Source organism: Plectropomus leopardus, chromosome 19 (assembly GCF_026936395.1).
Source record: "Plectropomus leopardus strain MGB_pleo_1.0 chromosome 19, ASM2693639v1, whole genome shotgun sequence".
NCBI classification, from domain to species: Eukaryota; Metazoa; Chordata; class Actinopteri; order Perciformes; family Serranidae; genus Plectropomus; species Plectropomus leopardus.
Window position 1 is genome coordinate 12493655 of NC_142194.1, and position 23471 is coordinate 12517125.

A 23471-nucleotide genomic window follows, 5' to 3' on the forward strand; every position below is an offset into this window, starting at 1 on the left:
AATAATTGGCAACTCACACCACCACAACACTCTAGACATATGAGCAACAAAAACGATGAAAAGTGAAATATGTATGTTTGATTTTGGGTTGAACTGTCCCTTTAAAGGAATACTCAACTGAAAATGTACTATATTTTACAGTACGTAGTATCACAACACTCACCCCCTGCAGGCTTGAAAGGCTTTAAAAATGTTTGCAGCTTTATAAAGGATGGCACTCATAGTTCATACTATAAAACAGAGCATTTCTGTGGCACACTACTGTCTGCTCATAGCTCAGAAGCTCCAGTGGAAGATGTGTAGTTAGCAATTTATTGGCAAAGTTGTTTGGAAAATATTCAGTGTAATGACCAGTGGATTATGCAGCAGGAATAGTTTTTGGGTCACCATTAGAAACAATTGTAACTCTGTGACTTGAAGCCAACTAAAGCTGCCGTCCTTCATAAAGGAACAAACAAATTTTCCATAGAAACTTTTCACACCTTTCCTGTAGGTTAATGCACTTCTCCACCACTGATGCATTTCTTCAGTATGATCCAAACTATCACTGCTTTGCATATAAATCAATAAATGCCCTATTTGCAGCAAAGCTTCAGAGCTATGAGGAGTGTTTAACACTTTGAAACCTGTGCAAATAGGCTTGATTTCTGTAAAAAAAAATGGAAAGGCAATGACAAGAAATGACCCAAAAATTTGCATGAAAATTAGGGGGAAAAAAGGACAAAAAAGCAATGACCCGCAAAAAGTGGTTAATAACTGTAACAGTTTTAAGTATGTAATTATGATAATTATAAATACAGTTTTCATTTTTTCCTTGTCATAACCTAGTTTTTAAAATAATTTTGTAAACCTACTAATTTCTTGCAATTTGTGAAACATTTCTTATCAAGTTCCTCACTGCCTTTTCCCCCATGTTTTAAAAAGAAATCTTGATCTTGCTCCAGGTTTCAAAGGGTTAACTCTGTTATGGAGATCCTGAGTGTTTGAAACATGCAGAAAATACAGATTAATGGAGGAGATGTGGTGTAACAAGTTTGTACAGATGTGGTGATACATTTTCAGGCCTACAGGCGTTCAGTTTTTGATACTCAAAGGATAGATTTTCAGTGGAATGCCCCTTTAATCAACCATTTTATTCCAATATTTGATAGCAGCACATTGTTTGAATTGTATTAAAACATCAGAGCTGCTTACTGGAGCTTGATAAAATATTCAAGCTGCAGCACTTAGTCCCATGCAGTCAGTTGCTGTAAAATAGAAAAAATGTACACAAAATCCCAAAGCATACATAAACAAGTATCTTGTGGAAAGGACGAGTGTGCAATGCTCAGATGCATCAGTGAAAGTCTGGCTTCTCTGGGAAGGTGCATCCGACCCGTCTGATGATGACGTTGGCGGCGTAGTGTCCGGCTCGGATACACTCCTCCAACGCGTGCTCTTGGACCAACGCGGAGAGAAATCCTGGCAGACAGAAGAGCAGAGGTCAACCTGCAACCGTCCCTCACTTCTAAAATTTTTTGCATTAATTTGAGCCAGGCACTAATGATTTCTGGAAAAAGGGACAATGTTATTTCATCCTCTATGTGACTCAAATGATGACTGTTATATGTGGTGCTATTATCAGCTCATACAGAGTGAAACCAGCAGGCTAAATGTCATGCTCACATAATCTGGAGGCATTACTATGTTACATAGTTGGCCGGTATCAAAGGTTAATTGGGGTTGTACACAGAAATCAAGCTGTGTGGAGGATGCTTTTTCGTGACGTACCTCCCACAAAGGCGTCCCCGGCTCCATTAGTGTCCACAATATCGTTTTGGTCGATGTCCAGAACGGGGAACATGGTAACCTTCTCACCTGTGGTCGGGACACAAGAGGGCTGTTAATTAAAGTTGAACACCAGTTTTTTTCTTTTCCTCCCAAGATTGGGCTTATTATTTCTTTGATTTTAATTTCATATTAAAAAATTCATAGGTCATTTCACACGGCAAGGCTTTGTAATAATTAGAGATAGTTGGCCATTTGACTTCAGCACTTCAGCTTGGAATATTTTTCTGGCTAATTAATAACGTGTAAAATAGAAGATTAGGCTGTGGCCCAATTCCATTTCTTATTTTTACCCCTTCCCATCATTTTCGAGTGCCCCTTTTCTGCTCAAAGTTCAGTTACAAGGGGTAACAGTTGAAATATTCCCCTTTTAAATATGACAGTTCATCAAGATCCTGATTCATCATGAGTACTGTCATCATTATCGATGGCATTTACATAAACAGACGCAAATATAGCAATAATAGTATTATGACAATGACATTTGCCATTTATCTGATGGAGATAAAAAGCCACGTACGCCTCCTTCACAACTTAAGTTTTACACTATGAGTCATCAACCAAGGAATCAATTTTTTTTTAAATTTACCCCCTAGCTTTTTTGATTCTAATTTTTTATTCTAATTTCTTTAAATTTATCTTTATTTAAAATAAATCAAACCAATATGCTCAGGTTTTGAAGGTTTAATTACTTGGTGGTGTGCTAGCACAAGAAAAGTGATGTCAATCCAGGTGTCAAAAGGTTAAACAAGTAGCATTACACCCATCACATGTTCACAGAGGCCAACAATCCAAAACCCAAATATATTAAATTAACCATGATCTGCACCAGAGAAAAGCAGCAGATCCGAGCGTTTAAGACGCTGTTATCATTGAATGTTTGATAAATTATATGAATTGATAATGAAAAACTAATGGATTGTTTACATATTGTTTCTGCACAAATGAACAGCTACATTAGATGTTAAACTAAGGGACACTTCTGTATATTAAATAATGCAGTGTTCTGCAGTAGTTTGAAAAAATAGTCCAAAAGCAATAGATGATGAAATGCAAAAAATTCGCAACATGTCTAAAGCTTTAGGTGAGCGCTCTAGTAAATTAAAAACAATGCATGAACAGTTGCTGTGCGTCCTTTCAGTTCAAAATGGAATCCATCAAATGAGGGTCTCTTTATTATCTTCAGTGGATTATATTGCTTCAATTATCAGTAGCATATGCACTTCAAAGGGACTTCCAGTTTAAAGGAGAAGGGGGGGAAACGAAACAAAAATCTACCAGATGACAAAGTCTCGAGGTGTAGAGTGACATTAAATCAGCAACTTATGTCAGAACAATCTAAACCACACACACAATCTTCAAACAATCCGAGGGCTCTGGTGCCGATGTGAACCTTCAAAAAGGTGCAGGAGACAAAAGACTGACATGTGGATAAAAGGAACACGAGGAGGCTGACAGACCTCTTATTGAGAAAAAAAGGTTGGAAGTTTAAGGAGAACATGAGGGAAAAAAACTACAGAAAGTTGTTTAATGAGGCTCCCTGCTAATCTAACAATGGCTCACAGAATATCTGTGCAGCAGATAAGACACCCCCCGCCTTATCAGTTTTTGAATACATTTCTGCTCTTGTCCTACAGGGCAAAAGATACACAACCTGCAGCCGTGCATATGCTCAACACCTGATGTCAAGGAAATTACTGTAATACGCCAACTGTGAGAGAAACGGCATCAAGTTGCAGTTGAAATCTTTCAGAGCAGAATGTGACTGAATCACAGGTCAGGTACTGAAGATGCATCAGATTGTGTTTTCATAATGACACATTTTCTCTTTAAAGGGGAAGCAGGAGATTGTCACTTTGATAATAAATTACAATAAGACAAGAATCCTTTTAGGATCAGCTAATTAGTAGCATAACGACTTTGCTTAATTAATGCCACAGATGAAGCTCGAGAATCCTCCTCCCTCTTGAAACGATTAACTGCAATGGAAAATGTGCTAATAATAAATCACAGTTATGTCACTTATTCCACAGTTACGAAACGTTAGATGTGGTCGTGCTCACGCGGTGCACTTTGAGGCTATAAAACCGGATGCTTTAAAATTCCAAGCTGCTGCACTTGTTCAGCGTGGAACATTAGACCCCAGAAATCAGATATAAATAACTGTGTAAATATGTTTATAGTAGTTAAAAGAAATGATTACCCTCCACAGTGTGGGTGGTACATGAGCAGTCAGGTCTTATTAGATAGACAGTTTGTATCCAGGTAACCTCTCACATGAAGCTCATCTTTGTGATAATAACATGACATCCAGAGGTGTCAGAATTTATTGAACAAAATTAGATCTGATAGACCTACTGCTATGTTGTCGCAATCAACAGTTCTAGATTTTAATTCTTCTAATTCTAACCTTTTCTACTCCACCCGTCCTCACCATAGACACTTTTTTTGTGCCATGTGTTTGTATGAGCTGGTAATTAGACCTGTTTTATAATCCGTCAATGTCCCTTTAGCTTTACTTTTTTTTTTTTTTTTTAGAGTGCAAGTAATTTATATACTGTTTGTATCTTACAGCTGACTTATATTGTTTTTTTGGGTATGGGTTCTGGTTGTTTTTCATTGTTTGTTTAATACTGTGACCACCAGTCTATGGCCATTTGTTGGCAATATTGTACAGTCATGAAGGAAAATGTATAAATAAAGTTTTCAAAAGAAGAGAATAAATTTTTGTTAAAAATACCACATTAAGACACATAGATCCTGTTTAGATGTGGTATAACATGGCACATCACAGTTTACAGCTGTGCATATTATGCGTCTCTCCAGCTGATCACTTACGTTCAAATTTCGTTACTGCCCCGTGCACTGTTATTATGTCCGCACCTTTGATAGCTGCTCTGTAGCAAGCTCGCTGCTCACATTAGCAGCTTTGTCAGTGCAGCTGGAGATCCTGCTGTCAGCAGATATCAACATGTCTCCTTCTATACAGCAAAACGAGGGATGGTCACGCAACACTTTGCTCAACTCAACATTTGGAGCATTATTTTACCCTAGCTAGCATGACAAGGTAGGTACCAATGGATTGGGTAAAACCATTTCAAATAATACCATCTTCGCTCTACTTTTAAAGCTCAGCCCAGTACAGCTTTCAAAAGGCAATAATGTCGGCTAACAATGCTGGTGTCCCAGGGGAGCGTAAGAGAATTTTACATGGTAATGTTTGCATGTCGAACAGTCGTCCACCACTTTGGCCTAAACTGAAATATTAACAATGTCGTGTCAAGCTTGCAATACTCCACCTTCCACCTTATTTTTACCAGTCTCTGTCACTGTCTGTTGCCCTCTCATTGGCTTAGCTCATCAACAAAGTCCCCCAAAAGGTCCAGATATTTGGCATGCAAGATATCTGAGCGTCTGAGATACATCATTTTGCCTCTTGACTCCCGTCTGTGAATAGCTTGAGCGCCGATTTGCGAGCACCGAGCCAATGCTGATTTGCTTCTAATCTGGGGCTTTTGTCAGGGAGCTCCAGAAACTGCCAGTTAAAGCCATGTCGTGTGAACTACGCATAAGAGACGTACTTTTCAACATTTCACTGTAATTGATGGCCTTTACAGAACTTTCTGAGCAAAGTTTCTAAAGGCATGGCACAACCAACATCCAATACTTCTATTCCTTCTATCATCACGGCCAGAGTTTGTGCTCTGCTGCGAGGGAAAAGTTCACATAACCTCATTGATGCAAATTATTAAATTTGACTGACATGTTAACTCGGGTTACAGTCCAACAATCCCCCAACCGCCTGTAACAAAGATCTCATTGGCAAAAATCTGTCATGGAAATGGCAATAAAAAAATACACTCCTGCCAAAAATACTCAGACTCTGTTGTTGCTGGCTTGTAGAACGTCTGAAAACATCACTTTGCTGAAACTCATTTCACATTTCACTGTAATGAGATCGGCAACATTTATTTTCAATCAATAAAACTCTGCTGTACTTTTTCACACTAACATATTCTTGTTCCTAGAGTTTGACAAAATGAGTGAAGCGCCAGATTGATGGTGGATATGTGGGAGTGTAGTATGGCTGTGCTTTGACAGGTAACCTGCTACAGTGATGAAAAAAACTGAGAGAAAAGCCTAGAAGGAATTGAAATACTTCCTTTGAGTAAGCTATAATTGTGTGCTTTTGTTAATTCGCTCTTCATAATTCCCTCATTACAACTCTTGAATGGTGGTGATTAAACTTAAGAAATTCTTTCAACAGGCGTCTCTTTGAAATGAGTATCAATTAAGTCCTTTATTATTGGCTATTCTTTTTAACAATGCCAATTCACAGCACAACACTGACGGAGGAAATGCTCTCCTGTTAAAAAGAAAGTGACTGTACATGCAAATAAGACGACCTCAGCTTTATTGGAAAATGAGCATATGGAGGGTTGTTCTGACTCTCAAATTATTACATGCTCTACTTGGTTGTGTTCCAGCGCTCACTATTGTTGCTTTGACAGAAAGCAGGTAGATCAAATAGTTGGCACATCATTAAAATTAACTTTGATCCTGTCGCACTTTATCATCTATAAAACAATTAATATGTCATTTTAAATTCTGTTAAATGACTGCGAGTTAAACACGACTATTAAGCTAAGAGGCATGAGCTGAAGCATTCAGAGTTTAAGTACATCTTTATGTGAGAAACTTCCCCGAGAATACTTCTTCTTCTGGAACGCTTCCTGGTGCGTTTCAGCCAAACTCGGAGCCTCGGAGAGGAAAACAAACGTTACCGCTTTCTTGGCAAACTCGACAGGTTAGCAGCGAGTTGACATTCAATCTGTTTCCCTATCATAACCAGCATCTTTGTTCACAATTGAGTTAGAGAGAAAAAACTACATATGCCTGTAATTACCGTAACCACAGGCAAAAGATCATCGCCAACCAATATCCTTTCAGGGAGACATGAAAGAAAACACTTCAGCATGTGATGCCAAGGGAAAAGAGAGGAGGTCTTTCTCATTGCACAGGATGTTAATTGATTTTGTCCTTCATGAAGTACAGAACATAAACATCCCGCTTTTTAAACAGACTACTAAGATTTCTTCAAGTAGATAATTCTGCGATGTTTAATCCGCTGTAACTTTGGGGAGAATGACAACCGGCTCTAAACAAAAAAGGAGCATTTTGCCTTGCAGCCAGTATTCACTCTTCAGTATGCCCCATGTGATTAACATGTATAGATCTGGTCTTTTTGTTGAAATCTGCCTGCGCGGCCCCCATGAGAGCCTTAAAACTCGCCGAGGAGCGGAGTCAGGCTTTATCAAGTCCTTATCAGCGATTAGAGCGGCAGCCCCCGCTGAATGATCGTTTATTAGATCTCCTCACCGTTAAGGTTCAGGGCACAATGATCTTAATTACTGCTTTAATGGGTGTATAAGCAAAAGCCCAGTGTAGTTCGGCAGTGTCAGTGGCAGCTAAATAAAGGGCCATTTCCCCCTGCTCCCACCTCTTAAAAGGCACGTTTGAAGCAATGGTATGATGAAAGGCGGGAGAAAAAAAAAAGAACAATAACAAATTGACATCTCTTTTTGGAGAATTATACCACGGGGGAAGGCATTCTCCCATCCTTAATCACTATAAAATGGTTTAACATGACATGCAGAGGCTGGCAAATGATCAAATCCTGACAGGAGGACAAATTGCAAACAAAATGAGAGATCAAGTTTATTAGAGCGCCGCCTCTGGGAAATGAAAATCTTTAATTCTCTTTTTACATTGACATTTATTTGGCTGGCATGAATAGCGATGTTCGCACACATACACACACACGCGCTCACACTCTGATTCTGCTGCACCTACTACTGTAACTGCTCCACTGCAATGATAGCACAGTCAATGACATTTATCATGTTTGCCTTTGTAGATGACATCTGAAACACATTGTCTTTCATCGCGCCTGCATTCATCATGTATTTTATATAAAGTTCACAGCGGCGCGCAGCTCTGTCTTCATGCAGGAGCAATGAGAGGAGCAGGCAGGAATTATCCATCACCTCCAGGACAATGGATTGATTCTTGTTCTTTTAAACTGTCGGGCTCCTGCTCAAAGATTTCTTTTCAAATTCTCATCAAAGGGAATGTATTGAAAGAATGAATGTGCTTCCAGGAATTCTACTTTGAAAATGAAAATTAGATTAGCTCAATTAAAATATATGCTGTTAATTAGGACTGGGCAGTAACTCAGAATTACAATTTGTTGATAAATCACCAGAAGAAAAAGTTGGCATTGTATGTTTAAATACCTCGATAACATTACATCTGCATGTTTTATATATATGATATCAATGTTTCTAAAGTGACGTAATATTTAAGCTGACTTTGTCATCAGGTGGTAGAGTGGATTGTGGATGGCGTGACACAGCAGAATGCCTGTCAAGCTACAGACCACTGTTTGAGGTCAACAAAATTGGTCGTTTTTTTAGAATTACTGCTGTGTTTCCAGCAACTTTTTAGGCAACAAAGGTGGGTGTTTTGTTTTTTGTTTTTTTTTACCAACCTGTGGCTGTTTTTTCAGTGTGAATAGTACCATGAAACATTTTTTTTTATTTAGATTTTTTTAAACTAAGACATTGCTGCATTTACTGTTGGGACAATGGCATGAAAAGTGTTTTTTTAACAAAGACATCATTGGGTGTCCAGCCGGAATAGTGGCATGAAAATCATTTGTGTTGTACAGAGACATTGCTGTGTTTCCTTCCAGAATAGGGGCACAAAAAATGGTTGTTTTTTTACCAAGATAACATTGCATTTCCTGCCGAGATGATGCCATGAAAATGGCTGTTTTTTTACTGAGATGTAGCTACGTTTCCTGCTGCAATAGTGCCACAAAAAGCAACTGTTTTTTAACAAGCCATTGCTGCTTCTCATAAAAGGATAGTGCCCCCCAACCCAGATATTTCAACCCAAAACATGATCTTTTCCTGATCATAAGTGTTTTTTTGCCTTAACCTATCCATGTTTACCACAACGTTGTTGAAACGTAAAGTCTCAGCGTATGCACTACATGATAATGTGAAAATGTAACATATCTATGGCCTGCAGAAACATAATATGGCAACATTTTTTTTCTGGCAACCTGATGCTTCAAAGCCCAATGCTCATCCTCCTTTTAGCTCTATTTTTGTTCTCCACCATCTCCATGGGGAAATATCTCACTCTTCAGCTGCTATGGTATCCACAGTGTTCACCAGCTAGTTTCTAATGTGCTGCTTAAGTGACCTGCTGCAGCTGTAAACACCAATGATAAGCGCAAACCAAAACTGTAAAGCTGCTTGCTGTAAAATCAAAACAATGAGTTTAAAGATCAAAAATCATTTGCAGAGCTGAGGAGAAATGTAGAGTCGGATAATGATTCTGTGGGTTCCCTTTTCAAATTAAACACAGTTACTTTATCCACTGTTAATATCAAAATATTGATCGCAGCCACTTTATTATACCATGATAGTCTCTCGAGAATCCTGGCCAAAATGGCAGCAAATTTTACAGACAATAAAAAGAAAAATCCCAGTAGAAAACACAGGGAAGACATGATTAATTGTTGTTTGATTAAAAATGCCAGCGGTGACATACTGTACAAAGCCTCAGCTAGTAAATACTCCTGCCAGCAGTTTGAAATTGAGGACACTGGACACATGTGAAGACAGTGTCCTCCAGTCCTACTGTAGCTGTGCTTCTCTGCAGTCCCCTGTGATGAGTGATATGTTGGAGTCTTTACCTGCGGCCATCTCTCCCTGTGCACGACTACTCTGAACTGCAAGGGCAACGAGGAGAGACACCCTGTGGCTTCAAACAAAGACAAAGGCTCCCAGGAGTAATCGGAAACTATCGTCTCTCCCCACGCTGCTTAAACCTGCAACCCCTGCTCAGTTATGATGACACTACCTTTTAATGTCCCACTAACAAATATGCCCCAGAATCAAAGGAAATTAGATTGATTTCAACACTGAACGTTGTCAACCCCCCCCCTCAAGGTCACTCTGCCAGCATTTCACAGGAAGAAAAAGGGCAGGATGTAAGAGTTGAAGCATTAAAAATTGCTGAGGACCGGCCTGGAGTCTGTCCAAGACAAAGTTAGAAGTACTTCACAAATCAATGCCTGCTCTCTGCATCCCCCACACTTCTTTTATGCTCTGAAATGACAGAATGTAGTGCAAGCATTCTTTTTTTTTAAACATCTGGTGTCAATATTTCAGGTTAACTTCAAAGAAATTACTGATAGCATTTGGCCCCCTTCAGTCAGCGATCTACCATCTATTTAAGGCCTGCAGTTTTTGAGATATGAGGTTTAAGTGAAGGGTAAAGACGTCCAAAAGGGGCCAAAGTTGGGACGGATTCGAGTGGTGCTTAAGTGGAAATATAAGCAGACAAAAACGGAAAACAAACATGGCCTACCGACGGTTGCAACAGTGTCGTCCTTGCCCTGGGTGAACACAACCACTCGCTGCCTCTTCATGTTCTCCTTGGGGAGGTTTTGGGTCTTCTTTGCAATCTCTGCAATGTCATCTGTCTGTGAAAAAAAAACACCGAGATGTTAAGCTGAATGCATCGTGAAGAGCAATTTCTCAGGAGTTAATCAAAGATCACAACTGTGACTGAGAGGGGTCAGATTTTTTTTCCGATCCTGCCTGACGGATCAAGTGATAATGAAACCAGATGGGCTATGAAACTGCTTCGAAAAAGATCAATAGGAGCGGTCGATGATGTTTCCATGCAGTTACGGGCGAGCTGTAAAATATTAGAATGTCATATTCCCTAAGTGAGATGAAAATAAGCGTGTGAAGATATGCTGTTGTCAGATAAAGCTACTTCTGAGCTGAAGGGATAGGTGGTGCATGTACTGTATCATTCTCTTCCTGAAACAGGCCATCTCTCCTCAGCATCTGCACAGAATGGATATTCTCGCCTGGAGACGACAGAACTCTCCGGAGTGCTTGCCTTTGATCATGAGAGGGATAAAAAAACCCACACCTGTCAGTGCTACTTTATTATTAACTCATCATGATGTACTATGAGCAGGTGGAATGTCTTTATCGCCCGTCTCGCAGTGGGGTGGACTCTGCTTTTCCATAATACAGCACGCTGAGGAGCTAGCATTAGGGGTCTCGGACGCCTCGAGCATCTGTGTCAAAGCTAACACTCGAGCACCTTCAGGGCGAGCAAATACTGTGGTTATGGGAGTAATCAGAGAGATAGGCTCCAGCCCGATACCACCAGCCACACTGGCTCACTCAAACCAATGAGCTTTTACACCTCTAAATGCCTCCCAAATGTCCTTTAATCAGCCCTGAGAGGTCCGGGGAGACCCTGGGCCGAGGAAAAATGGGTGTAACACTCTAAGTAAGTGCTAATGGTGAGGTTAATACAGAGGCTGTTAGCAGGCGATGGTGAAAAAAAAAGGCAATTTGTCACTGTGACTGGATGTAACCACAAGCACTCCTCCAGACACTGAATGCAAAACCACACAAGGCTTCGGCACATTGTCACCCTTCGGTTTTATGTTCCCCGACATAAAAAAAGGCGCGCTACTCAGGTTTAGGAGCTAAAAGGTTCTGAGGGCCAGAGGTGGCAGGGTAAGCATCACGGCTGTTGAGCGGGGCACACATAAATACACACACACACACATCACCTGCTCCTTTCCGCCTGGCAGAAACACTCACCTGACAAGTTCCTGCGGCAAAACGACGCAGAAAAATAAGTGCAAAACAAATGAATTGACAAATGATACGGTCAATTTAGTTTACTGCTGACAAATGGCAATATTTACGATTGTGCGGCAATTGATCAGACATAAATCAACAAAGCGTGAAATATAAAAGCTTCACAAGGGTGTTAAATTGTGTTTCTGTGTTGAAGCCAGCGAGAAAGCGATCGTCTCCACCTCAGGCTGTTTGACAAACACTGCCAGGGAAAGATTCAATCAGAGCTGCGATGTAGATAGTTCTTTGAGCATTTAAAGGAAACAGATCACAATCAGGGCGACTGTGTTCAGATCTGCTGATTGCTGTTTTGGAGAGGATGAGCTTTTTTTTCTTAATCTCGTGCTTACAGCGAACAAGTGCTGCTGTCATTTTTGTTAGTCAGTCATAATGTGATAATGACACTGTTTCAGGATATATAACAAAAATGCAGCAGGTTAGATACTGCCAAGTTGATTTTCAGATGTTTAGTGTGCATTAAACAGAATATCTGTCATAAAATAAAGTATTTTCTGTAAAATAGGATGATAACTTAGTTTTTGTTATTTTCTTATAGCAGAGTCATATTATGGATGATATGATTAAATTGCATTATAATTCTACAAAAGTCTGTTGTCAAAACTAATGACCAACTCCTTTCGAAATACTATACTAACATGCAATTTAGTATGCTAAAACAGTATTTGAGATTCTTTAGTATGTATGAAACCTAAAAAACCTATTACTATTTCCGTAAATATTACAATATGCAAACACTGGACACTACACAAGCATAAATACCCGACAGTCAAATGTGATACACAACGACATTCGTAACAGACAATGGCGGACAGTGACAGACGGCTCTGTAACATCAATAACGCTTTAATTTAAGTGAAAGTCTAAGATTTCACTTTGCTATTTAAAAAAAAAAATTAATGACTTTAATTGCTGTTAGAGCTGATGTTAGCGCAGGTTACAATGGTTACACGTTTCCACATGGCAAGGAGGCTCTTAGGAAGCGACCTGGTAATTACAGCTCAGTGTGTCCGAAAACACACATAGTACTGTCTATATTAAATGATAGTAAACATGTATACATGTTGAGAACAGGATTATGTGTTATGTATGTAGCGCATGGTTTAAGATTTCAGATGCAGTGACGATTGGGATTCTTTAAGTTGAGCAGTGTTGGGTTTTTTAAGCGATTTGCAGTGTATTTCTAAGGACGTTTCTGTCCCCAGACGTAGCTGCAGAGTAAGCTCCTCACTTGTGCGCTTCTTTTCGGTACAGAAAGCTGTGGACCCAGATCAAGGCTCCGAGACACCGTTACTTTCTGCCTTCTGCTTAAAAGTTGTAACTTAAAATAGTAACTTAATACGGTGGCTAACATGGCTTTTATTTGACATAGTGTTGGCAAAAAATGTTGCATATTTCTGATCTACTGTTAGCGAAGTTAGCATGCATTAGCTTGGTGGGCTAAATTGGCTTGTTTACTATATAACGCAAATCATGCCTCCAAAGTCCTGTTGAACCTTGTTCAAAGTCTCAAACTCTATCTGACAAAAAAGGTACAAATAGCAAAACATTTGTTGTATCAGATTTCGCTGGCATACTTCTGAGTTGGCTACAGATAATATTGTTTGCAGGCTTAAAAAATATTTGTACCATAATGTGTAATGTAATTTTCTTTCTGTTAAAACTGATTTTAAGAATTGTATAGGAGGCAGTATTGAAGACAAGGTATTCGTAGCAGCACTGAAAATGCTGGTGAAAGTGTGAATGACAATTTTCCTTCAATAATACTGGTTTAGCAATGTATCTGTTTTTTGTCCTGCTTTAAATAAAGTTCTAGAGACTACTGTATAGGCTACTGCATGTATTGATATTTTGAAGGCTTGTCAGTGTACGATGACTGTATGTGGGCAAGAAAAATTGTCATCAGAAAGTGACGAGGAAAAAAAAGACAACTGTGAAGAGCCTCTTTGAACTGCCACCATGCAGAAATGCACTAAGTACAGTACACACCACTGATGTTATCTGAGAAATCACACTCATCCAATGCAATTTCTCAGAGTGTTCTGGCAAATCAGGTTGACATGGAAAATGTCAAAGAATTGTAACTACTAGGAGAGTCTACACTTTGCCCTTTTGTGTTATTTTTTTTTTTCATGCGAGGCCCCCTCCATCACCACCAGCCGCCCCCGCCCTCCTTTTCTGCCTTCATCCCTTCTCCTCTCTTAAACCTGTCACTGCCATCAGGATTGCATTTCTATTCCAGTCACGTTGATCACACCGTTAGTGATTCTGGATGACAATTATTCACACAGTGCAGAGCCATACTCAAGGCAGCGCTACCTTTGAAAGGGAGAAGGCACTTAAAATACCTGAGCCCATTTGAAAAAACACACACACACACACACCGGCTATTTGTGTTTTTGATTTCACATTTGAAAAGCAGCGCGAGGAATATGCTAAATGCAAGCAGAAAATAGACCAAGGGAACATTCATTTTACACGTAAGAGGCAGCCCCACTTTAAAGCACATTCTATGGGGAGACAAGCACTGTAATTTTCATTTCCATAATCTAAAACCACAGGTGGCTGTAATTTGGTTATTAAAAGACTACAGTGTGTTCCAGTGTGGTGTAATGCCATAGCAGTGAAGGGAAGACATACAGTATCATCCCTGAGTGCAATGAAGATAATGAGGAGGCTTTTTAACCAGGCAACCTGATGAGCCCCGAGCCTGCAGAGAAAGGCTTGAAACCATGCCCAACTTCTCAGCTTCCCAAGAGGCTTTTCAAAATTCAATAAATAACATCTGTAGGCGATGTTGGGTGCAGACCTAGCAGAGTGCGTCATAACAGAGAGCTGGCTGAACAAAGAAACCATGACGACTGCCAGGTTTCCATAGCAACTGCTGCAAGGCCTGGAGAGTATAATAGCACATCAATCACTGTCCAAAAAGAACTTCATTATCAGCAAAAATAAACCTTTAGGATCTGTTTAGTGTGCAATTGCCGGTCAACTCACCTCAAAGCCCAGCTCTTTGGCAAATGTGGCCGCCTCCTAGAAAAGAGAAAAAACACACACACACAAATGAGCAGTTAATTACAGAGTCACAAACAGAACAGGATGTCACACTCCAGACGTGAAGTAAAGACATCTCGCTTGCCTCCGCTCCTTACATGTGCAGCCATGTCACCTGAGAATAAGTAACCTGAGTTAGTGTTGCTCTGCCAGCCCCTGATTTAATAGGCGTGCAGCCCACCCATTTAATCTATTGCCCCGCTTCATCTCATCTTACCATAGCAGTGTGAGGTAACACCACGTCAGCCTCCAGCCATGAAACCGCCACTGAAACCATGAACATGTGCTGGTATGTGGGATTCCCCGACACTGCAGGCACTCAACACCCACCATGTTTCTTTAGACTCCCAACAGGTGCACTTTAACAGCCCCTACCAGTCTTTGTGCAAGTTTTTGCTTCTTGGCTACATATCATGTAAACTTCACTCACTTTTAAAAAAAATATGTAAGGTAGTTTGAGATTTTAAGACATTTTGTACCATAACAGGCAGCCATTGGTTTCCATTCATTTTAATATGCCATGAGAATTGGATGGCCAACTCTTGTAACTTGCTTGAGTTGTTTAGTCCAAACTTATGTTGTATAGTTAAGATATTTGGATGTACATTTCCTTCTGTTTTGGGCAGCCATTGATTTCCATACAATATCAAGAAAGTATTACCAGACTCTTAAAACTTACTTGAGTTGCATAATCCCTATTCATGTTGTGGAGTTTTAGACATTTGGACATATTTTTCCTACTGTTTCAGGTAGCCATTGATTTCTATTAATTTCTATACAATATCAATATATATATATATATATATATATATATATATATATATATATATATATATATATATATATATATATATATATATTAGCACTAGGTAGTCTTGAAACTAGCTTGAGTTGTCTAATCAAATCCATGCTGTACACTTTTAGATATTTGGATGTGGTCTTCCTTTTGTTTCAAGTAGCCATTGGTTTCCATTAATTTCCATACAATATAAAAATATATATATATGCACACTAGTTTTTACTTTTTAACCCATAACAGTAAACATCAAGTCTGCATGAAAATTAATGGAAACCAAAAATTGCATCCAAAACATACTGCCAATATATGAAAATTAAAAAAAAAATGTAAATTTTACATTGTTTGTAGGGCTAAAACTTCAACTTCAGAGTTTTAGGACAGGTTTCAAATCTGCTAATTTTTTTTTTAAATCACTGGATGCTTGGAAAGGTAAGGAAATATACATAGGAAAACAAGTCAAACCTCTAAATCATACAACTGAGTAAATACAGCAAACATGTTGTTTTGTAAACAACCACCCCAGAGATTTTGGGAAGTTTCAGGTCTACAAATTCATTTCTCACATTGTGCAGAAATGATTGGATATCAATAGATGCTTAAAAATGTAAGGGAACATAAATCCAAAAATATAAAATACATCAGCATGGTTTCCAATAACTGTCATGTCCAATAGATGATTTGTAGGCCAAAACAAACATCTTTGGAGTGATCCTTTAACTGGTGACAGAAGCCGTTGCTTGTCGGTTCAAAACGACGCCACAAATCATGACAGACAACCTCGTGCACTAAATTCACTTTTGACCCCATATGGGGCAATAAGTTGATGCTATGATTCTAAACAATCCAATTATCTGCAGAAGGGGGGCTGGTATTTGCGTGACCTTGGGGAGAGGTTGACAACCTGGTCCTCAAACAGAAGGGGAGGAGATGACATGGAACAATAAGGTTACTGGTCCCTGGAGGAAAGCCTCATGGCTCTCTGCCTTGGATCAACATCACAGCGCCAGCAATATGTCAATTCATCACCCCCCCCCGTCCTCCTCCACTCCTTCAACAGACACGGGGGGCAAAGAGGCTAGTCAATTAGCCGCTGTAGTCAAGAAGCAGTTTTATAATGAGTAAAGGTGAGTAGTCTTTTTCTTTCCTCCTCCCTTCACCTTTTTCAATCTATCGAATGCTTGGGTCTCACATTTGTTTTCATTTATTTACAACCACATATTGACTTTTCTGCTCAGGAACGTTCCATCACCGGCGAGCATGAGGCATCTCACAGGGACATGAGCAGCTTGGAAAATGTCTTGTCAAAACAGTGATATTTCATCTGAAAGCGTTTAAAAAGAGACACATGAATGAAGGCTGGAATAACGACGGAGCTGTTGAGCGAAACATGCCTCTATCTCACCCTCCGTCTCTCTCTAGTTAGCAGCTATAATATTTGTGAGAAAAGCCTTTGGAGAGAGTGTGGGTGTTAGAAGAAAAGATAATTGAAGCAATGTCTATGAGCCACATGTGTACAGTGTAATCCCTTTTAGGAATTTATTAATTTCTATGAGCTGCTATGAATGCTAACATCAAAAATATTTGGTACTATAAGCTCTGCTAAACCTAATATATTGGTATGATAAATACTGTATGATGTTAAATATGCAATTACCGGAGCTACACAGGCAAGCAAATAAAACTGAAATGATAGGCAATAAAAGTAACAATTTCTTAAGGGGCTTACATCATTAATATTCAAATATCTTATGTTTCAGGCTGTGTATGTTTCACATTTGACGTCTGCTGTTTTGGTATGTTGTGGTAGACGCTTTTCAAATGACGGTCCATGTGCTTCTACAGCTGTCGCAACAATGACAAGTGCTTCGAGTGACATCTGGGCAAAATCCTCTCGTGCTCAAAAAAGCATCTCGTTTGTTCGGAGATTGCTGTGATTGCATGCTCGCCTTTGATGATCCGCTCCGAGTCTGATTTCCGAAAAGGAGAGAGGGCTGTTGCAGATTTCGGAGGGCCTGTAAGTTCTCCTCCTTCTCCTTCTCCTCGGGCAAACAAGGTAAAAGATAACAAGGCGGGCTGAGTGCATGAGCCCTCTGCAGCCATAGTTAGTATAAAGCTATCAGAATGTGTGAGATGTTGCTGCTGTCAGAGGCTTAAACAGTCAAAGGGATATTTTTAGAGAGCTTAAGCTAATAATCCAGAGCCCAGTCAGGGGGGTGGGAGTCTACAATTTCTTGCCAAGCAAAATGAAAGAGGAAATACACACTTCATGCAAAGGGCAGTTTTCAAAGCCTCACACTTTGTTTTCCTTGACACTGTATGTGACAGGAGCCTTGCAGGCCTGGTTTGTGCAGCCACAGTATGTGGGTATTCTCTGTGAGGTGACCTATGCTGCTTTTTCTTCCTGTTATGAAGCCAAACTACTCAATATGCATTCAGTCTTTATATGATACTTTATCATAAACAGAGGGCCAAAGTGGGCATTCAGGGCTCTGGAAGAGAAAAACCTTTTTCATTTTCTTACAGATAATGTTAGGTGTCTAGCAGTTTGGGCACTTCTGAGGCTTGAAACAGCACAAAACTCTTTCAGCTGAATCCTCAGTAAAAACAATGAGAAACTGTGTTCAAAGCTGGATGATAACAAGCTAAAAAGAAGAAGAATGTGTACATAAAAACACAAGGAGGGAACTCAACTACAACTCCCAGTGAGCACTTGGGTTAAGACACATTCAGTCACTGAGCTTTACACTGCTAATGGCAGCAGAAGCTTGCAGAGCTATGCAAATATATACTGTATATATAGATATTCTAGAGCTATTTTTTTCGCAGCTTTGTTGTTTTTTGAGAGTTCTCTATAGCAACAGCTGCTGAAACGCATAAAAACTGAACCCCCTGCAACCTCTTTTACATACAAGTAGTCATTCGATTCATTGTTGAGATAAAAATATTGATTAAAGTCGCTTTAAATATTTACAACTAATGAACATAATATAACATCACAGTAGTCCAATCCTATAGTTAAACATGGGGCTATATTGCAGAACACTGATCATACATTACAAGAATAATATTCATGAAGTAGAATTACCTCCTGGTGGTTGTATGCCTCTGCGCACAAATCAAAATAGTATATATAGTATATATAGTATATACCTATTTTTGTAAAAATGTGAATGCCTCACACATATCTCGCCCCCTGAAGAAGACTTATACAGTCAGCTTTCAAGGTGGGCACCCAACATTATTGTCACCATTTCAGTATCTGACCTTTGGGATATAAAATGTCATCAACTCCTCACTTTATCATATTAGACATTTGTGTAAAATTCTGTCATAATTAAAAAAACATGTTTTGCATGAGGTCACAGTAACCTTGTCCTTTGACCTTGACCACCAAATTCTACTCGGCTCATTCCTGAATTCAAGTACACATTTTTGCCAAATTCAAAGATATTCCCGCGCAGCTGTCTTGAGATATCAGGTCCAAGATAATGATGTCGACGCTAGGTCACAGTGACCTTGACCTAAATTCTAACAGTTCATTGTTGAGTCCATGTGGACATTTGTGCCAAATGTGAACTAATTCCCTCAAGGTGTTCTTGAGATATTGCGTTCATGAGAATGAGACGGACACAAGGTCCCAGTTACCTTGACCTTTGACAACCAGTTCTATTCAGTTCAATATTAAGTCCAAGTAGATGTTTGTGCCAAATGTGAAGAAATTGCCTTTACGCGTTCTTGAAATGTGACGTTTGCAAAAATGAGATGGGCGGAGGGTCAAAGTGACCTTGACCTTTGACCTATGACAATCAACCACTAATCAATTCATCCATGTCAAAGTGGATGCTTGTACCACATATGAAGAAATTTCCTCTAGGTGTTCTTGAGATATCGCGTTCACAAGAATGGGATGAACGAACAACCCGAAAAATATAATGCCTTGGCTTCGGCTGTTGCCTGCGTGGAGATAAAATAATAACTCAAAATCCATGGCCCTGTTCACTTTGCTATTCTGCAACTCATAACTACAGTAGCCGAAAAGGACAAACAAACTGCAACACACAAAAGCAAATAAAATTTTTGGTCAACTTGACTGCATTTAGACAAAAAAAAGCTGCAAGAAGCCCAGAACATAATGTACACTGTTTCCATGAGGCAATAAAATGTGATGCACACGTCTGACACACTTTTGTTGTTGTTGCAATCGCTTTTGGTTTATGAAATTATTACAGTTGCCTATTTGTTTGTGGCTTACCTAAAATGTAATTTGGGCTTGTCTTAAATTGCGATCTGGATTCAGATATGATTGCAGGTTACAGATGTGCTGTTAATGAAATATTAGCCTTTTGTGTATTATTGGACTACTGATTGAAATTAATTTGAATGACACTGAATGAAACTAACAATGGCAAAGTTATCTACCTCCTGCTAGTGTCTTCCAATTGGAGATTAAGTAATTTAAGGATCACCATTCATTCTATTAGTCATTTCAGCAAAACTGAAAGTAAGTTAAAGTTACAGCCATCTATCATAATGTTAGCCTGTTTCATGATTAATTGTGTGTATTTTTATTATTTGAATTGGCAGGCTAATAAAACACAAAAGGCTAAGGCCACATTAACTGCAGATATTCACAATCTGCAATAACTGATTTAGGATCACAATGTTAAAATAAATATTTCAAAAAAAAAGTTTCTGGAGTTGTCAATGTTATGTTTTTCCATATGCTGCAAAGTTTGTGAATGGTTTATAAATGCTGCGAATGTGTTGTCAACTTGGTAAAGCTTTTTCTTCATTTGCTTGATTTGCTTGGCCTTGTCGGCTTGTACATAACAGATATTTTCCCACTGGCTACAACATTTAATGCATGTTTGCTCTTACAGCAGCAAGACAGATGAGGACACCCAAACAAAAATAAATTAACAGAACTAGATAAGTTGTTATTGGCTCTCATGATGAAATATTCTCAGTAACAAACCAAAACAAGCATTTCGTTTTCCCTCCTCTGTGTAACAAGTTGTTGAGCATATGTCACAGCAGGAGTGAGAGTTGAAAAAAAAAGAAGAAAAAAAATCCAATTTCAGTGTTTCCCAAAGAATCTAAATCAAAGAGCAAACCTCAGTGCTAAGGTTAATAAAAGTTGATAAGCTGAAAAGCGTAACTCCCCGAGGCCATTCAGAAAATAGGCATTTGCTTGACCGTGTTAGCCCAAGCTGATGCTGAGGCAGAAATTGAATTGTATTTGACATTGCATGTGTGTGTGTGTGTGTGTGTGTGTGTGTGTGTGTGTGTGTGTGTGTGTAGCAGGAGGACGAGATACAGCGGAGGGTATAGCCCTGACAAGTTGTTTACAACAACACCTGTGTTTTCTTCTTCCTTACTGTGCATTTCAATATGTGTTCATTTCAAAGACATCTGAGTTTAAAGCCTGCAACCAGTTAATAGAGAACTGATATCCCCAAATGTAGCATTAACGTGATCACATGATAGCTGGCTAAATCAGCAACTAGAGGAGAGCAGATTTTGGGCGGATCAGTTGAATTTGACAAATCACATACAGCGGAAACCTTTACAGCTAAACTGAGCATGACTGGGTCACGACATCTCAAATAATTTGGCCAATTATCAGCACTTGCACATATATATTTAACAATGGCAGATGACATGTTTTTCTCATTCCCTGCATGTAAGTGTAAGACATCACTGAGGCGAATCAGACAGCTTCCATAAATGCCCAGTAAAAACAACATCTGGCATTCAACTCAAGCGTTTCCAGCCAGATTACAACAGCATACATTACAGGGTGGTGGGTGGGGGATGGAGAATGAATAACTAATCAAGACGATGGCATCAGTGGGGATTGTCAGTGCCCTTGAGTTGGCCTTGGGGGTCACAAAACACGACTCCTCCTGGATGTCAGGACGTCAGCCCCCAGCACGAGTCCAGGTGCCGCCGAACAGGAAGCTGCCACCTCAGAGATATGTGGGCCGATAACGACCGCAGGTGACTATTAATATGATCATGCAAGCTGATAGCGCCTCACTCATGCTGGGTGGAGGGAAGGCGACCGCCTGCTACCGTGCAGGACAGATTAGGAAGAATAAATCACCTGTACCGAGCCCTCCTGTAGCTCCCAGGAGAATGCAGCAATCCTGCTCAAGCATGACATGCCACAAACATGAGGGTAAACACACACACACACAAGCAGCAACACACTCCAGAGAGGCAGGAGTCGCTTTTACTGCCTCTGGGAATTTACTCAACAACAACTGATGGCATTTCACTTTAGTTTTTACCGAGCCATTAAGTGGCATGTTTCATCTCTACCTAGTTATTTTCCTTCATGCCGGTGTGATCGTACAGCGTTTCTGTGATTTACATCTGCTACACACAGGCAGTTTAACCGGATTCCAAACTAGGACTTCCTCTAATTCCCAAATGCATTACCTTAAATTTGTCTTCTTATCAGCGTTTCTCTAATGTCTTTTTTTTTATTTCAGCAATTCCATTATTTCCTCCTCCACTTTATACAACTTTGTACACTGTTCACCAGATGGTGTATTGTTGTGAGATAGAGCATTTACATTTGCAATACCTCCTGCACTGCGTAAGATGGTATTAATTTTCAACTTCTGTCAAACCTCTCTGCTCGCCTCAGGGTATGTTCATTATATAATGCACTGCTGTAAACGGCAATGTCACTTCTGCTCAGAAATACGAAAAGTCCTCGTCATGTTTTTTTTTGCCCCCAATCCAAATCCATTAAAAATTCTGTTGATACTGATTCAGTATTCATTCAAATTGCATGTATATTTCTGTGCATTGTTTCCTAGATACTACAGCTGCACAGTTCTAAGTATACATTAAAACTGCGTATGTTTGATGGCTGAAGAGTTCTGCGAATAATGTTTTCTCATTCTATTTTATATATTGTGTTTTGTATAGCAGGCTTTTTGTTGTCAAGATGCATGTCAGTGAGGTCATTGATTCAGGATAACAATTAGAGATGTCCCAAGAATAAAGCTGATCTAAATCTGATCCTATGGACGTCTGGGCCAAGAAAAAAATGATTTGGGGTATTCCTAACAACCATATTTAAAGGTATAGTTTGGTTTTTTTTTAAGTAAGAGTCCGCATGCCCCCAGTTTGGAGAAGCAGGCCGGAGTATCGCTAAGGAACGTACTGCTGTGAACACGGCAGCAGCAAAGTGTATTTAAGCCATTTTAAAAAAAATCAATATTCATTTCAGTGTATGCTATATTTAGAATATCTTCACAATACTTTCCTTTAAGGAACTGAACTGAAATGTGTCTATGCCCTCTTAAAAGCCAGGCTCAGTTGAGAAAAACAGTAATTTTACTTTGCAGAACATGGGAGCTGCTGGTCTATCATTGCCTCCATCGGTTAGTTTGTTTGTGCTTTTGTGTGACTTTGGTGAATCCAAACTAACCCTTTAAAACACCAAAGTCGCACAACAACAAAAACAAGGTAACCAATCTAGGAAGCGGTGCACCAGCAACTACCATGTTCTGTGAAATTATAGCTTTTGTCAGTGGAGTTTGGCTTTGAGTAGGAAATAATGCAGTGAAAATTTTCTAATATAGTGGACTCTTGAACTAGTTTTTGTTTTTTTGTTAAATTGTGTGGGTTTTTTTCAGTAGCCGAAATAAGCTTTCCTGCTGCCCCTCTCTACAGCAGTACTTTGTTTAGCTTTCATGGCAGTATTCTTGCCTGCTTCTCCAAACTGGGGGCCTGCAGACTGTCATCTACTGTATATATAACATTGACCAGAGATACTGTATGTACCTCATACAACTCCACTTAAAAAAACTCTGTCCTATGCCTTTAAAATAAATAAATTCTGCCGTCTACTGTAGGTCATACACTGAATATAGAAAAGTACCTCATACAACCACACTTCAAAAAATAAGACCTCTCTTGGAAATAAAAAATAAAATAATAAAAAATTTACTTCTTGTTTATTTTGGCCTGTGGGGCATAAAGTTGTTGAACATTCTGTATGCACT

General features: G+C 39.4%; 1 protein-coding gene across 3 annotated transcripts in view; it reads right to left on the reverse strand.

Annotated features, from left to right (window-relative positions):
* Positions 1-1096: 1096 nt before the first annotated feature.
* Positions 1097-23471, reverse strand: part of LOC121958367 (adenosine kinase-like) — a 132045-nt gene continuing 109670 nt past the window's right edge. For all 3 annotated transcript variants that reach the window (XM_042507256.2, XM_042507255.2, XM_042507257.2), the window contains 4 exons: positions 14592-14627; positions 10273-10387; positions 1771-1857; positions 1097-1461 (listed from right to left, as the gene is read on the reverse strand). In XM_042507256.2, the coding sequence (XP_042363190.1) occupies positions 1337-1461; positions 1771-1857; positions 10273-10387; positions 14592-14627 (363 nt within the window). In that variant the 3' untranslated portion in view covers positions 1097-1336. The remainder of the gene's footprint in view (positions 1462-1770; positions 1858-10272; positions 10388-14591; positions 14628-23471) is intronic.